Genomic DNA, 17,585 nt, shown 5'->3' on the forward strand with positions numbered 1-17,585 from the left:
TGTCCGTGTCCGCAGGCCGTGTCCGCAGGCCGTGTCCGCAGGCCGTGCCCGTGTCTGCAGGCCGTGCCCGTGTCCGCAGGCCGTGTCCGTGTCCGCAGGCCGTGTCCGCAGGCCGTGTCCGCAGGCCGTGTCCGTGTCCGCAGGCCGTGTCCGCAGGCCGTGTCCGTGTCCGCAGGCCGTGTCCGTGTCCGCAGGCCGTGTCCGCAGGCCGTGTCCGCAGGCCGTGTCCGCAGGCTGTGTCCGTGTCTGCAGGCCGTGCCCGTGTCCGCAGGCCGTGTCCGCAGGCCGTGTCCGCAGGCCGTGTCCGCAGGCCGTGTCCGTGTCCGCAGGCCGTGTCCGTGTCCGCAGGCCGTGTCCGCAGGCTGTGTCCGTGTCTGCAGGCTGTGTCCGTGTCCGCAGGCCGTGTCCGCAGGCCGTGTCCGCAGGCCGTGTCCGCAGGCCGTGTCCGTGTCCGCAGGCCGTGCCCGTGTCCGCAGGCTGTGTCCGTGTCCGCAGGCCGTGCCCGTGTCCGCAGGCCGTGCCCGTGTCCGCAGGCCGTGCCCAGCACCCGTGTCCACGCTGTGGCCCAGTCCTCTGCACTCTGGACACAGCGGCTGCACCTGTCCCAGTTTAGCGCTTCTCCCTGGCCTGGGGAGTTGGCGGCCGGGCGCCCGCCGTGGTCCCGCTGCGTGCCCCGAGGTCTGAGGCTCGGCGTTCGGCCAGCAGGGGCAGGACAGCACGGGAGGCCCGGGAGGCCCGGGCGCCAGGCCCAAGTCCCCAAAGCCCACACACACTGGGAGTGCCTTTCCCCCCTGCGGCCCTGTGGCTCCACGTCCTGTCCTGCTGCCCTTCCTCCCTGCAGCCAAGGCCCCTTCCCCCAGGGCGTCCAGAGAGGGCGCCTCGTTAAGTAACATAATCTTCACAAATTCCAGAATCAGAACACGGGTATCTCTTTTTTTGGTCGGTTGTGGGGCTCGAACTCAGGGCAAACCCTTTTCCATGACTTGGAGAGCCTGTGTGGGGAGCCCTGGCTGCCCCTCCACCGTCTCACTGGCCGCCAGCTGCTGCTGCTGCGGCCTGAGCCAGCCGTGCTGCATGGAGGTTTGGATTTGCCCCCACCCAACTCACCTCACAGCTCTTCCCGTGGCTGCTTCACTCCCATCTCAACCCCGACTCCAAATTCTCCACTCAGCCTTCTTTGCCGTCCTGTTGAGTCCCCTGAAGAACGCTCATCAGTCTCTGAAAGTCATTTTAGGGACTTGTTTGTACGTGTGTTGTTGGTATAAGCTGGTTGCTGACCAGCCCCAAACTCTATAGACTGAATATCCCAAATAGCATGGCATTCAAACATGAACCACCCCTGTACATGCTTGTCGGGTCCATGTTTCTCTTGACTTTTGATAACAATGACTCAATATACTTGTCTGGTCAGTGTAAGGGAGGGAGAAAGATTATCCACCTTGTTGCAGATATTTTACTCATTAATGAAGATGGGATCTCTCCACCAAAATGCCAGCATACCACAGGGGACAAATAGGAAAACACTATTTTTGTGTCCTCTATAGTTCCCTCGTAAATACCTGCAAAATCCTAGTTTCCTCAACCACTTGGACAAAATCACAAACTTGCCCATAAGTCTTGATTATTGTTAGATAATGAACAATTCTTTACTCATTTAGAGATCCAAGAACATTCTTGGTTCTCTCAAGCTAAAACTTTAGTCACCTGCTGGTGGTTTACACCTGTAATCCTAGCTACTCAGGAAGCCGAGATCTGAGGATTGCAGTCAAAGCCAGCCCAAGTAGGAAAGTCTCCAATTAACCACCAAAAACCAAGAAGTGGAGTTGTGAATCAAGTGATGGAGTGCTGACCTTGAGTGAAAAAGCTAAGGAACAGTATACCAGCCCTGAGTTCAAGCCCCAGCTAAGGGACAGTGTACCAGCCCAGAGTTCAAGCCCCAGCTAAGGGACAGTGTACCAGCCCTGAGTTCAAGCTCCACTACCAACACAGTAAGTAAAAAAAAAACAAAAAAACCAAAAACTACTTTCATTGCCTAATCTCCAAAGAACTCTTTTTCTCTTGGCCTGTCTTCCATCTCTTACACCATGGAAGTAAGGACAAACCAATTCTCTCAAGTCATTAGCGCTCACCTTTTAAAAATCCTGAAGAGGAGCAGTGTCTGGGGGAGTAAAGATGGCTGTTTTTTCCCCTGTGTTTCTTTGCCTTTGTACAATGAGACTGAATTTCATTTTAGTATCTAATTACAAAAGACTAAGCTTAAGCTTGAGCTATTTGTAGCTCAGTGTTGAAAAACTGTTTCCACTTGTGACAACTGCTGATTCTTCCTGGTATGTAAAGTTCCTAAATCTCATCATCACCAGGTATTGGGACCTCGGTGGACAGATTCATATAGCCAAATTATTTTCTGGAAGGCTTTAATAGCTCAAGGCTGGTGGATCAAGGGGTAGAGCTCCAGCAGTGAGCCAAGCAACTGTGTCAGCTGAAGGCTGAAGTTGCAGCCCAGTCCTGGCATGGGCAGACGAGGCCGTACCAACGACGCACACACAGACAAGGCCGTACCAACCACGCACAAACAGACGAGGCCGTACCAACCACGCACACACAGACCAGGCCGTACCGACCACGCACACACAGACGAGGCCTTACCAACCACGCACACACAGACGAGGCCGTACCGACCACGCACACACAGACGCTCTGGCTTCCCTGCCCTTGCAGAGCTGAATATTTTCATTAAGGTGTTTCAATATTTTAATGTAATTAGGATTTTAATATTTTCAAGAGTCGTGACTCTTCCCGTCCCGTCTCCCGGCCTTTACACTGTTGGCTTCGTGGTTTGGGACTAGACTGCGTAGGGGGACGGCCACCAGCTTTCCACTGCTTTGAAACGGGAACAGCCTCCATTCCGAGATTTAAACCTCCAGTATCTCACATTAGAGATTTGTGGCTTAACATCAACATTGTTAATACTCGTGGTTTTTTTGTTTTTACAGTGATTCTTTGAGTAATTGGAAATACTTTATACTTGTCTGATATGAGGACGGGAAATTTATTTATGGAATGTAACATACATCTAGCCAATTGCTCAGATACGTGAGCAGTCATCTACTTTCTTGGTGATTTTTTTTTTTTTTTGGGTCCGGTCGTGGGGCCTGAACTCTGGGCCTGGGTGCTGTCCTTCAGCTCTTAAGCTCAAGGCTAGCGCTCTACCACTTGAGCCACAGTGCCACTTCTGGCTTTTTCTGCTTATGTGGTGCTGAGGAATTGAACCCAGGGCCTCATGCATGCAAGGTAAGCACGCTACCACTGAGCCACCTTCCCAGCCCCTCTTGGTGATTTTTTATATACTTGGAGATTCATTACTTTGTATTTAGAAACACAAAAGAATTGTTTGAAAAAAATACAAGGACATTTGGCAACATGGAAAAAGAACGCTACGTTATCACAATGTTACACTTATTTTAGAAATGCAAGGTGACAGACTCAAACCCAATTATATATAAGCTGGGCACAGGTGACCCACACCTGTAATCCTAGCTATTCAGGAGGCTGAGATAGGGAGGATTGTGGTCGGAAGCCAGAACTAGCAAAAAAGTCTGTGAGACTCCATCTCCAGTTAGCCACCAAAATCGACTAAGGCATCACTCAAATGGCAGAATGCCAGTCATGAGCAGGAAAGCTAGGAGAGAACACTAGACCTTGAGTTCAAGACCTAAACTGGTTCTCACAAATAGAGAAAGAGAGAGAGCACCAATCATAGAAAAAGAAAAGTTAGACAATTAGCTCAATAGATACAGAAAAATATTTACTACTGGTTCATTATCCAAAAATAACTGTCAGTCGGCTAGAAGGGGGGGGGGCTCCCTTCACTGGCTTCATCTGATAAAGAGTATGAGTTACAAAAATTAAAGCAATGGATCATTCTTAAGAGTGGAATGTTGGGGCCTGGAAGGTGGCTCAGTGGTAGAGTTCTTGCCTCTCATGCATGAGGTCCTGGGTTCGATTCCTCAGCACCACACGAACAGAAAAGGCTGGAAATGGTGCTATGGCTCAAGTGGTAGAGAACTAGTCTTGAGCTGAAGAGCTGAGGGACAGCACCCAGGCCTAGAGTTCAGGCCCCATATAATCAAAATTAAAAGTTTTAGAAAACAAAAGAGTGGAATGTTCTTTAAATCAAGCATAAGGATACTTCTGTTATTATTCAACATTTTACAAGAGGTTCTAGCCAGTGAAGTGTGACAAAGAGTGTTAAGAAAGGACATGAAGGTTGAAAAGAGGAGATGTGATTTTGCTTCTTTACAAAAACTGTGATTGTGTACACTGAAGATCTAAAAGAACGTATAGATCAGTGATTAGAAAGAATAAGTAAGTTTCGAACACTATTGGATGTAAGCTGTATGGCAGGTTGTGTTTTACAGAGCCTGCTGTCCCAACACGTGCCCCAGCCCTGGGGTTCTGAGCAGTGTGAAGCAGGTGGAGTCTGATGAAGCACTGTTCCCAGCTTCTGGCTCGAGGCCAGTCACAATGCCGGTCCACTCTGCCCATTTCACCCTTTAGAGTCTCCGACACAAAACATCTCAAGTAGTTTACTCTAGGCATTTAGTACCAGAAGAAAAGAAAGTCATTTCAAAGAAACACTCTTTTTGGATAGTTGAACTCAGTATAGAACTTCCCTTTCTTTTTTATTAGAAGAACCTTTTCCCTCATAATTTTATTTCCTTAATGGTGGGATTTAGGCTATGCATTCTTAGCCAGAACACTACAATAGTGATACTTTGTCTTTCTCAATATATGGACCCTATGTAACTTAAAGCACTTAACATAGATATTTTATCTTAACTTATGCTTCTGTCTCTTATTATAAGCTATTTCATAGCATTTTAGGGGAAAGCTAGGAAAGGAACCGATTTAATAAATGAAACTCACAAAACCCACATTTTATGCTTAAGCATGCTTGTCATAAAGTTGTTAGAGCTAGAAAGCGAAGGGAGGGCGCCTCAGCCTGACCATGCCAAGGAAGTTCTGTCCTGGCGCTCACGGAGGGCGCTCTGGAGAACGCTCCTTGGGATTGTGGAAGCGCCGTACTGCCAGGTGTAGAGGTAGGACAGAGGCTTGAACGCCGTGGACAGGGCGGAATGGGCGAGAGATGGCCTGTTAGAATTCAGCACCACTAGCATGTGGCGTGACAAAGGATGTGTGAATCTCCCTTGTGTTTTTGAGTGCCCCAGAGGAGGAAATCATGCTAGGTTGTTTTTCATGGCACACCAATTGAGAGATGAAGTCTAATAGGGTGGTGGACCACAGAAACCAGTAGCTAAAGGAGAAGTTGTGCTGGTCATCTACGGGAGGCCTGGCTCACGTCAGAGGAACTATATGTAGGCAGAAGATCTCTGGTGATGGTCATCTTCGAAAAAGCCACAAAACCACTGCAAGAAAGAACACATTGACATTTAGAATGTCCCTCACAGAGGATACCTGTGGCCAAGTGTAAGTGTACACTGAAAAAATGTCTTTACTTACCTTATCACTTTTTCAATCCTGGAAGGTCTGAAGCACCATCCAGGAGTGAAGGAGAAGGTGTGACCAGGGTTACACATGGATCTTACCACCACCACCCCCCTTCCACCATCTTTGCTTATTTCTGGCTTCCAGACCTGAAGCCAGACCACAGCTCAGAGAACTTTCTGATTTGATAAGAATAGTTTTAATTAACACCATCTTTCAATACCCAGAAAGAGAGATTACTAGGGTTTATCAAGTCTGAAGTGTTATCTTTTTATGATGCTTCATTATTTTCATGTATTACTTAAAAAGGGCAAAAAGTTCTTAAGATTATAAAATGCCATTGAGATAGATTTCAGATGGAAAATGTTGAAAGGAAACGAATATATTCATCTTGTTGTTTTACTCCAAGAGTGGTTGGAAAAATCTATGAGATATGCCTGAGATTTGTACCCAGGGAAGAGTACATGAATTAATATAGAATATTTTATTTTTATTTCTTATCATTCAAATGAATATTTTAATATATACTTTTCATTTTTTATTGTAAAGGGGATGTCCCAAGGGGTTACAGTTATATAACTCAGGTAATGAGTACATTTATTTTACATTTTGATCACCTCCTATCTTTTTTATTCCTGCTTTCAAAAGCAGTTCTAATGGGATCCATCAGGCTATTTCCATGCGTACAGATATTTAATTGCATTTAACCCCCGCACCCTGTCTCCTTTGTTCCATCCTTCCAACAGTCCACCTTCTACATTCATGCCTCATTTTTGGTGAAGGTAGATCCCATGTATGAGAGAAAACATGGTTTTTTACTTTCTGAGACGAGTACATTTCTTTTTGGGCACATTCCCTTGCTCTCTCCATATAGAACTTTTAAATGGTACAGTAACTATAGAAAGTGGAAATAGTTCTGGCTTCTGTTCTATAGTGTCCAACTGTTTCATAAACTGGTAAAACAATGCCATTTCTCAATCTAACCTCAAACAAATGGGTTCCCAGAAGCCAAATCATTTTTACAAATGCCCAGACAGAAAAGGGGTCCAGTTGCTTGAAGGCCCACCTTCCCCAGTTTATCCACATCCACGGCTTGAATGTACTGCCAGAATGCTGACTTAGGTACCCAGTTTTCTTGGTTGGGGTTATAAATTGGGACCCATAACAATATTGAAAGACTTGGGATATTCTCATAACTTATGGCAGCTCATAGAAAGGGAATTTTCCGAAATTATAGGTATACTTGAAAGTTGTACACATCTTTCCCTCACTAGCCTGTTCAACAACATGCAGACTTCTTGGGGAAATCACCCCCACATCCCTCAGCCTCTGGCCTCACATGTTTCGATCTTGACTTAAAATTGGACATCTGAGCTGCTTTTAAAATATGTCCAAAAATTGTTTGACACTCACTTCTTCAGGACAAGAGATGGTTCAAAGTGGCAGAGCACTTGCCTTGAGCTGAAGGGCTCAGGGACAGTGGCCAGGCCCACAGTTCAAGCCCCACGACTGACAAAAAACAAAAACAAAAAAACCCACCAAAACTGTAAATGTTAACTTATTCAGGTCCCTCTTTCTTCTGATTCAGATCAGAACAGCTGTCTGATTCATATCTTTGCCGCATATTAGTGTAGCACTCTCGGTTCCGCTCCTTCCAGCCGCCCATGTTTGAAGTTCCTTGTGGACAGCTGGTTTCTCTTTTTTCCAGATTTCTCGGGATCAGCGACCCCACGTGCGGGTCCACTGGCTCAGACGCCCACGTGACTGAGACGGAGTTCTGTGCCATTGCACCCCAACTGTTGGTTGAGAGGAGGCCTTATGAACTTTTTATTTTCTCTCAATTTCTTTCTTTCAGTTCTGAAAGTAATTGTTACTGAATCAGAGAGACTTGTGAGGACAGTCAAGTCTTAGAATGTATTTTGGAGACCATTCAAGCCTCACTGAAAGCAGCAGCAAATTATGACAAGTTTCGGTACCTTTCTCTCTTTCTCTTTCTCAGAAATATAATTGGAACTGAGCTGATTGTTAGAGAGATGACCATAAGCTTGTTTTCTTTAAAATAAAGAATAATGCAAGCAGGTAAATAAAAATAGACTAATTTGTTTTAGTAATGAATACTTGCTACTCACTATTATTATAGGTAGGTATTTTACATAAATAGTCTCTACTAAATATACAGCTTCCAGATTTTGGAAAAAATGTATTTAAATATAAATTATTATTATTATTATTTTTTGTCAGTTGTGGGGCTTGAACTCCGGGGCCTGGGCGCTGTCCCTGTACTCTTCAGCTCAAGGCTAGCGCTCTACCTCTTGGTCCCCAGTGCCACTTCTGGTTTTCAGGTGGTTCATTGGAGATGAGTCTCTTGGGCTTTCCTTCCCCGGGCTGGCTTTGAACCACGCGATGCTCAGATCTCAGCCTCCTGAGCAGCTGGGATGACCAGCGTGAGCCACCGGCGCCCGGCGAAGATTAACTTTTTGTAAAAGGTGAAGTATGTAGCAGCTAGTGGTTAGGCGTGTCTCCAGTTGTCTCCGCTCACTCCTGTGGATTTCCCTGGGTGGGCTCTGGCCTGCCCAGAGGAGGACCTGCCATCTTTCTTTAAACTCTTGTCGGCAGGGCCAGGTGATGGTGCTTATCCACAGAGGTGAGGAGGGAGCGCTTACTGAGTGGACTTTAGAGTCAAAGCAACAGTCAGGTGATCTGACTCAAGGAGACCTATGGTGTCGGCTAGTTGCTCTTGGTGTTTCTTCTAAATTCTTATTTGATCTGGGCAAGTAGAAACATCCTAGATCAAATGAACAAATGAATGTTGAGCCCAAATCAGGTCGGCAGTCATGACCTCTTGATCAACTCCCAGATTTGAGTCAGGAACGAAGGGAAGCCTGGTGAAAATTGGTGCTGTCTCTTTTTTCAGGTCGCCTTCAGAGAGACCTGTAGATTTTTTTCCCAAGGCAATTCTGCGTTGAGGAAGAACCAATGCTTTTGGGGATTACTAATACTAGCTCTCAGCGGATGGTAATTCTAGGAGGCGAAAAAAGCCACTGTGTCCCAGAAGTTAGAGAGGGGAGCATGGAGTCAGACAGTGAATGGGGTGTTAGCTCAGGTCCTCAGTGACACAGGATGCCCTGTTCTCGCCTTCCAAGTTATGAAACGAATAATTGAAATGGAAATGGACCTATTCATACCTCACAGAATCCTCACAGAAGCTGCCTGACCTGTGGAGGAAATACCAGGATGGGAAAAGCTACATAGGATTGGTTTACCTGAAATGCTTTTGTCTCCAGTCACGTTGGATTACTGAAGGTGTTATGTGATTGATCGTCATCATTATCATCAGGGACTAGGAAGATGCAGGTAGGTCTTCTCAATACGTTCCAGTTTGGCTTATTTAGCCTGGGCAGAGAATGACAGTGGGTGATTGTAAACATGAAATGATAACACAGATTACAGCTGCTAGACCAGACGCGGCTTCGTTGCTCAAGCAAGTTGACGCATTTTTCTGGCATAAAGCTAAGGAGCTGTTGAGTGCTCTTTACTGCACTCAGGAGATTCATGAGAATCACTTGAAGTAGTTTGCTTTTAGCTTTTGAAGCCTGCAAATACATCTCCACTGTCCGTCCTCAGGGGTATAGAACTCTCCATTTCTGCGTCGTAATTTAGTTTGCTGACGCCTTCCTTGCATTAGCCTTCCACCAGCTCAGCGCGTGGACGACAGTGTTGCAGATTAGCAATATTCCACATCTGCTGGAGAGACATTGACATATGAGAGGATAAGAAATAGTCCCAACAAAGACTCCCGTCTCCTTCTACATGAGTGGATTTTCTGGGGAGCTTAGTAGTGGGTGGGGGTCAAGATGCCCTTTGTGAGGTGAAGGATTACTGCTGCAGCCAGCACCTCCTGCTACCCGTGCGGGGATCCAGTGCCTCGTGGGCTTTCTTTGGGTCTTGGAGGTAGCCTGCTCCTCATTTAGGCGCATTACTTCCAGACACTGATGCTTGATTCCCCAAACTACTAGTCTGGAGTGAGACTCAGAACAAAATAAGTCTTTGTTATGTCCATTCTGATTGGACCACGCAGCTCAGCACATCCAGTGCTGTCTGACGTGTCACGTGATGGCAGACCCTGTGTGCATCATTTGGCCAGCAGTTATGGATAGACCGCAGCCTCGGTCCTAGGATTTTGGAGCAAAGCATACTCATTTTCTGCAGAGAATTGCCTTTTATTTTAAGAGATAGCTTTTGGCCCGATGTTGGGCCTCGGTAGACACTGCATGGCTGACCATGGCCACCGAGAAACCATGTAGCTTGACCCCATCTCGAACTGGGTGTTGTTTAACCTACCAAGTCATAAAGTTGGGCACAAATGAAGAAGCTCCAGTGTTCTGGTGTCAGGTCCTGTGACGTGGTTGTCTTTCCAGTGTTGTACCATAGCCTCGGGGTAAGCTGGCAGAGTTAGGAGAAGCCTGGTTGGTTTTACATACAGTTCTACCTAAAGTAAGCTATTTGCCGGGAGTAGGCTTTATGAGTTCTCTCAGTCATGGAAGGGGTCTTGCTGGAACACAGTGCTTCTGCTTAGAAGTTCTTTTTTATTATTATCATTAAGTAGTTGTACGAAGGCATTGCATTTAGCAAAGCAGCTTATGAATGCGACGTATCCTGACCAACATGAGCGCTTTCAGCATTCCCGCCCCTCCCCGTCCACCCCTTCCCTGGTACTTGTTCAGGTTGGAGGCTATACGTCGGATTCTTGTCTGCGTTTTCACTCTCTCCTCTTGAAAGGGGTGGATGAGCCATAGGAGATTGACTATGTTAGTTTTAACGGGCTGACTTGTGATGTGGCATTTGGCAGTTTACAGGAGTGAAATGACACAGATCATGAGAGAGATCACCATGTGATTTGGGGGTTTGGGCTTTGAGCCCTAGTGCTGTCCGCCTGACCTCTGGAGGGTAGTGCTGGAAATCGAGTTCAACCGTACAAGGTAGTGAATGCTCGTGCAAAGAACTGCCAATAACATCGTGAACGCTAGAGCATGGATACGCTTCTCCAGTCATCTGGGAACTAACTGCCCAGCATCGTGTGGGAGGAAGAGAAGGCTTCCTGGCGTCTGCAAGCAGAGGAAGACACAAACTTCAGGTTTGCAACTTTTCTAGACCCTGTCCTCAGGCTCCTCCCTTCGGTGGTTCTGATTTATATCTTTACGATTTACTAAAACTGTAATAAATGCTTTTTTTCTGAGTTCTATAGGTTGTTCTATAAAACATCAAACCTGAAGGGTTAAACGGATACCCTCAAAGCTGTAGCCCATTGATCAGAAGTGAGGAAAGGCTTGGGAGCCCCTGTACTTGGAACTAGTGTCTGAAATAAAAGCAGTCTTGTGAAGGATTGTGCCCGTAACTTGTGAATTTAGTACCGGCGAAGGGAGTTTCCCACTTTGATTCTGTCTCCTATGGTCTTTCAAATCTAATGTGCTGAAGTCCTAACAAGTAGTGTGATAGGGTCTTTTAATTATTTTGTGGGCTGGTCTGGGACTTGAACTTAGGGCTTTTTTTGCTCAGGGTTAGCTTTCCATCACGTGAGCCAGAATTCTACTTCCAGCTTTTAGCTGGAGATCAGAGGCTCAAGACTTTCCTGCCCAGGCTGGCTTTGAACCATGATCCTCAGATCTCAGCCTCCTGAGTAGCAAGATGATAAACTAAGTTACAGATTGCATTGAACATTCATCTAAGTTTTATTAACATACTAAAATGATCCAACCTAAGTAGTTTTAAAGTTTGCCTAGAACCACAGTCAATAAAAATTACCCATCAGGCCCACTGAAATCAAACTTCAGTTAAACAAAGACATGCCGTAGGTCAGGTGCTTAGTTAGCTGTGTTGATGGACACGAAGTGGCCATATATGGACATACGGATTATCCATTTTTACGTGTTCGCAATATGAGGAAGTATGCCCCATACTAAACTCATGAAACACACAAGTATTGGATGATTTAAGGGGTTCAGAATCGTGGTGTGATTCTGAGCTATCAGCATGACCTTTGTGGGAGCTACCTCACCCAGCATTCATTGAGTGAGTGCTCAGTGCTAATTGCTCATCCTCTGGGAGTCCTGGCGGCTTCTGTGAGGCAGATGGTGCTGGGGGTTGGCAGAGCTTTTCTCCAGGGGTTGCTATGAAGGGGCTTTGTCACTGGGAAAGGCAGGTGGCTTTAGGATCTGGGGGCAGGCCTCTGGGGAGCGGAGGGGCTGCCGCGTGGGTTGACCCCAGCGGCCGCCTGACAGTCTCAGGTCGCCCGACTGATGCTAACATCCAGCTGCTCTTCCCTCTTTCCGGGGTCCACCCACCCTGTGGTCCGCCTGAAATGTCATGTGACAGGGCCAGAGACTCAAACCGTCAGGAGGATGGCTCCTTCCTGTGCAGACATCCTGGGGAAATGGAATGGGTGGCCCTGTCTCCTGCCTCCCTTGACCACGCATTTCGATAATGAGAGCGATGCCCTGAGCGGTGAGCGGAAACCTCCCTCTTGATCCCTAGCTGGGCTTCTCAGTACTTGCAGCCTGCCTCCTCGCTGGTTTCTGGCCTTCTTTTCTCCTTTGCTATTCTCTTATCTTTAAGTTGTCCCGGTTGTCAAAGTGCTCCTTCTAGAAATGCTTGCGCAGTATTACCTTCCTGTTGCTCTGGCTCGCCACAAGTCACTCCATGACTGCTGGGCACCGACCCCTCCTGCCTTATCTGTCACCGAATGGAACAAGAGGGACGAGAGGTTGAAAAGTCCTATTATTATGTTTTGCACATACGCTATCTTAAATACCAGTTAATATCTGAAAGAGAAAAAAAGGCTTTTTGCATCCACAATATCAGTATGTGTGTTCATAAATGGATTAGAAGACTTTTCAAGTCAACACGACTGCTAAAAAATTTCAGCCCAGTTTACATTCAGCATATCTTAGGAAGAAGCTGGCATTTTGGTATAAACTAAACATTTGAATCATGAGGAAAATAAGGGAATATTTCCAGTTACATATCCTAAATTTATATTAAAATATAAGAATTAGCAACAAAGGTTTAATATCTAAAAAACTATGGACAAGGAGGTTTTCATCTTTCACATACCGCAGTGGTTTAAAGCTTTAAGAATTACAAACGATTACCGGTAAGTAGCTGTACGAAAGTGTTTCAGTTCATCACGCCAGCTGTGAGTGCTATGTGTCTTGATTGATGCCACCCTCTCCCAGCCGCACCTAACCCTCAAGTTACCCGGTTCAATTTTCACAGATGCGATTGAATATTGTGACTGGGGCTGGGTGTGTGGCTCCATGGTTGAGTGCTGGCCTAGCATGCATGAAGCCCTGGGTTCGATTCCTCAGTACCACATGCACAGAAAAAGCCAGAAGTGATGCTGTGGTTCAAGTGGTAGAGCGCTAGCCTTGGGCAAAAGAAGCTCAGGGACAGCACCCAGGCCCTGGGTTCAAGCCCTGGGACTGGAAAAAAGGAATAAATAAAATAAAAATAAATACCTTTCCCTTATTAAAAAAAAAGATGGGACTACATCAAAATAAAAAATTTCTGCACAGCTAAAGACAAAGTTACTAAACTAGAAAGACAGCCAACACACTGGGAGATCTTTACCAGCAATACATGTGACAAAGCCTAATATCCAATATATATAAGGAGCTCAAGAAACTAACCCCTCCCAGTCCTAATAACCAATCACTAGATGGGCAAGGGAGCTGAGAAGAGGTAAGAATGGCAAAGAAACACCTGAGCACATGCTCATCATCCCTGGCCATAAAGGAAATGCAAATCAGAACAACCCTGAGATACTGTCTCATCCAAGTAAGATTGGACAACATTGTGAATTCAGACAACAACAAATGCTGGCGGGGATGTGGGGGGAAGGGAACCCTACTGCACTGTTGGTGGGAATGTAAGTACAACCACTCTGGACAGCAGTCTGGAAAACCAAACATAGACTTCCCCATGACCCAGCCATAACCACTCCTGAGCATCTACCTCCGCATCACAAGCCAGGATATGATAAAGACACCTGCACACCCACGTTCACTGCCGCAGTATTCACAATGGTCAAGATATGGAAACAGCCCAGCTGCCCACAAGAGATGAGTGGATCAAAAATGTGGTACCTATACATAATGGAAGTTTTCACAGCCATTAGAATAAAATAATATCATTTGTAGGGAAAGGGATGGAGCTAGAACAAATCATGGTAAATGAGGTAAGCCAAGCCCAGAGAGGAACGCCACATGTTCTCTCTGATATGTGGAAATTAGATCTAAAAATACGCTGGGATATGATAACTAATACGGGATTTTAGATATTCACACACAAACCAAGAGAGGACACTCTTAGGAGAACCACAAAGGCACATGCCAAAGTGCCTCATCCCACGTATATAAAATGATGTACACGAGCTCCAAGAGACCTCTGTCTTCGGTGTCTCAGTCAGGATCTTTGTGTGGGACTATACAGCGTTCTAATGACTGTGTGGAGGCCGGCCTCCCCTCCCCGCACGCATGCAGGTAGACCAGATAGCAAATGACTGCGGGTGGGAAGCTGCCCTGGACAAGTAGAGAATGTGAGGACAGGCTGGGAAAGAGGGTGTGGGTGTGAGCACAGTCATCCATTCTCAGAAGGGTGATGCGGAGAAGGAACGCGACGTGGAAGGATGTGGAAGGATCACCAGAGCCGGCAGGAAGCAGGCACCGGAAGGGGCCGGCAGCTGCCGTCCAGGAAGGGACGGGACCGGCAGGGGCGGTAGGCCTGGGAGCTGGCCAGCTGTTGGCCATTGGCTGGTCTGCAGTACAAGCCTTCACCTGCAGCACATTGCTCCTGACACCATGATCGGTGCCCAGTGCCCCGCTAGGACGATGGACGGTGGATGGATTCTAGTGCAGTGTGTCGCAGGCGTGACTCTCTGAGTCTGCCAGTTACAAACATGGCTCTCAACACTATGTACATATCATTGTTACAACGGGCCAACCTGTATCCTTATTTCAGCTTTTGTTATTTCCCTTCCCCTTGTATATACAAGATGCAGGGCATCGACATCAAATACAGTGAAAATAGGGAAATGAAATGAACCCAAGACAGGCACACAGATGCTTGTTCTTTCTTGTATTGCTTCTGACATATTGAAAAGGTACCATGTGATTTCTCTGCTTCTGAGCTTTTTTGTAGAACCCATTCTGGGACAGTTTTCTTCACTTCTAACCAGAAGCCTCATTTTCTAGATGATGATTTTTACCTGAATCTTCCTTGTGGAAGAATCCCTATTCTATACCTTATCAAATAGCTTCTGGTTCACACCCTAGCTATTGATTGTGTTTAGTTTCCTTCAGAGTTCTTATTTATATAAAAAAAACCACCTATTGTATTACTGTCTGTGTGGCTGTTTTTGGAGTACTTTTACTCAATTAGCATGGTATCTGGTACTTAATAAATATTAAACTGTATATAAATGAATGAAGTAGTAATTAGTAACTCTTTAAAATAACAATATACAAATGGAAAAAAAAGTTAAGACAGATGCCAGTGGCTTATATCCATAATCCTAGCTACTCAGGAGGCTGAGATTCAGCAGATCATGGCTCAAGCCAGACTAGGGGGGGCTGGGAAGGTGGCTCAGTGGTAGAGTGCTTGCCTTGCATGCATGAGGCCCTGGGTTCGATTCCTCAGCACCACATAAACAGAAAAAGCTGGAAGTGGCGCTGTGGCTCAGGTGGTAGAGTGCTAGCCTTGAGCTGAAGAACTGAGGGACAGCGCCCAGACCTAGAGTTCAGGCCCCACGACCAACAAACAACAACAACAACAACAACTAATAATAATAATAATAAAGCTCATAAATAAATAAATAAAACCAGAAAGAAAAAAAAAAGCCAGCCTAGGCAGGAAAATCCATGAGACTCTGTCTCCAAAATAAAGACCAGGGCTAGAGGCCTGGCTCATGTTGTGGAGCATCAGCTGACGAAGCAAGCTGAGCAAACGAGTGGGTCTTTAAATTTCCTCAGGGTAGAGAAGATAAAGTCATTTGCTATCCACACACACCTAGCACTGAGCTACCCCACAGCATGCATCCAGAACTTCTGGGTTTTCTTTGCCTGGTGAGGGGTCCTTCACAATGGCTCCAAGCATTGACAGATAGTTGTTAGCACCTGGTGATGGTAAGAGGAGCCGGAGTGCTCGGTATGGGGAGTGCTGGGGTGGGGTGGTGGGCAGCAATGACTCCAGGCCGCTGACAGGAGGATTTCGTAAGACGTGGGTGCTGGGAGACGGGGCAGAGGGGTTTGGGTTTCCATTTTGAGATAAGGCAGAAGTGAAGGTGAGTTACTCTGTAATAGCTGGGCTGGAGCCGCTGGTGTGTGTGTGGGTTTGTGTTCTAACCCGCTACCATTCCCTAACCCCCAACCCAAATCCACCCGACTCTACGGTCGAGGCCAAACAGATGGAAAATCTGAACCCTCTTGGTTTCAGATTCTTGGCTGCTTTCTGGAGCAAGCTTTCTAACTCATTAGGAATACACATCTCCTCTGTTCTATTAACACTGTAATAATGACAGTTATTTAGTAAATAAATTAATGATAATTTGATAAAATGTAATAAAGTTTTTTTCTAGTCCTGGGGTTTGAGCTCTGGGCCTGGGCACTGTCCCTGACCTTCTTTAGCTCAAGGTTAGCACTCAATCACATGAGCCACAGCTCTACTTCCAGCTTTTTCTGAGTAGTTGACTGGAGATAAGAGTCTCACAGATTTTACTGCCCGGCTGGCTGTGAACTGTGATCCTCGGATCTCAGCCTCCTGAGTAGCTAGGATGACAGGCGTGAGCCGCCTGTGCCCAGATTAACAAAGGTATTCTCCTTGCTTGCAATTTAGACGACATTTTCACAATTCTCTTTGTTCCTAGGCCTCAAACTAGACTTTAGAAAAAAGCTTGAAGGAAGACATATCAAACAAAGGAAAGCTAGTGCTCTACCACTGGAGCCACAGCTCAACTTCTGGAATTTTTGGTAGTCAATGGAAGATCAGAGTCTAACGTACTTTCCTGCCTGGGGCTGGCTTTGAACCTTGATCTTCTGATCTCAGCCTCCTGAATAGCTAGGATTACAGGTGTGAGCCACCAGTGCCCAGCAATCAGTGGTGCTTTCTTAAAAAAAAGTATTTCCTTACCAACCACTCATCTACTCTTTGTGTGTTTCTTTGTGCACAGCTACATCTAATCTTCTGGTATTGTGCATATGCCAAGAACAAAACAGCAGCCATTGAGGGGTTGTCTGAACCAACCCGACTATTTCCCTTTTACTCGGGATATCTGGTTTGGGGCAACAAGTGACCCTCACACCATCCAGGGCATTTTCCTTTGAGTCTAGCAGTGGCATGATCCGGCTGTGAGCTCTGGTGTCTGAGCCGGATCCTGCTCTAATAGAACCGCCCCTGCGTTGGCAGGCGTGCCCGCCCAGGTGAGCCCTGTTGCGTGCCTTCTTCTCCTGGGGAGTCCCCGGGAGCGTCCAGCCCATGCTCTGTGGTGGGTGTCACCCGCTCCCGTCCCTGTGGCTTCTCTCCTCTTCCTGGAGCTCATGCTGTGACAAGGCATGGATCCCTTCTCTCCTTTCCTGATATTTCTAGCCAGTTACGTTTTTCTGGGTTCTCTAGCTTTTTAGGATATGTGTGGGAAAGGGGAAAAGGAGAGGACAATCATGCACGAGGGGAGGTCACAGTTCTTCAGAAGTCATCCTAACCTCACTGGGGCTTGAACAGACTCTTGCTTAGACAGCTCTCTTCTCTGTTGGCATTTTCCAATGCGTCTCTGGAATTCTCTTTGTCTAATCTCCACCTGTTTCCCTGATGTTCTCTGAAACAACTTCCCTCACTGGGTTCACGGTTTTCCTTAGCTTTATTTATGCATGTTTTGAACGTGTACTTCTCATCGTTCTGGAGACATGGGAAGTGCAGGCAGGAGGGGCATGCCCCTCTGCCCGGGCTGTAGATGCTGCTGTGTGTGTGTGTGTGTGTGTGTGTGTGTGTGAGAGAGAGAGAGAGAGAGAGAGAGAGAGAGAGAGAGAGAGACA

The 17,585-nt window shown here is 46.5% G+C and overlaps 1 protein-coding gene across 3 annotated transcripts in view; it reads left to right on the forward strand.

The window, feature by feature from the left end:
- LOC138808132 (tumor necrosis factor ligand superfamily member 4-like) overlaps positions 1 to 17,585 on the forward strand; it is a 66,097-nt gene that overhangs the window by 21,087 nt on the left and 27,425 nt on the right. Inside the window, exons 2-3 of one of the 3 annotated variants that reach the window (XR_011366397.1) lie at positions 8,698 to 8,859; positions 10,355 to 10,741. Coding sequence is in view for 2 of the 3 variants with exons in the window: in XM_069994087.1 (XP_069850188.1) it covers positions 8,854 to 8,859 (6 nt within the window). In the remaining variant the exon portion in view is untranslated. Of the gene's footprint in view, positions 1 to 7,444; positions 7,478 to 8,697; positions 8,860 to 10,354; positions 10,742 to 17,585 lie in introns of those variants that run through there. The other 2 variants (XM_069994088.1, XM_069994087.1) reach the window with 2 other exon arrangements.

Source organism: Dipodomys merriami, unplaced genomic scaffold, assembly GCF_024711535.1.
Source record: "Dipodomys merriami isolate MVZ:Mamm:240054 unplaced genomic scaffold, mDipMer1.0.p SCAF_440, whole genome shotgun sequence".
NCBI lineage: Eukaryota > Metazoa > Chordata > Mammalia > Rodentia > Heteromyidae > Dipodomys > Dipodomys merriami.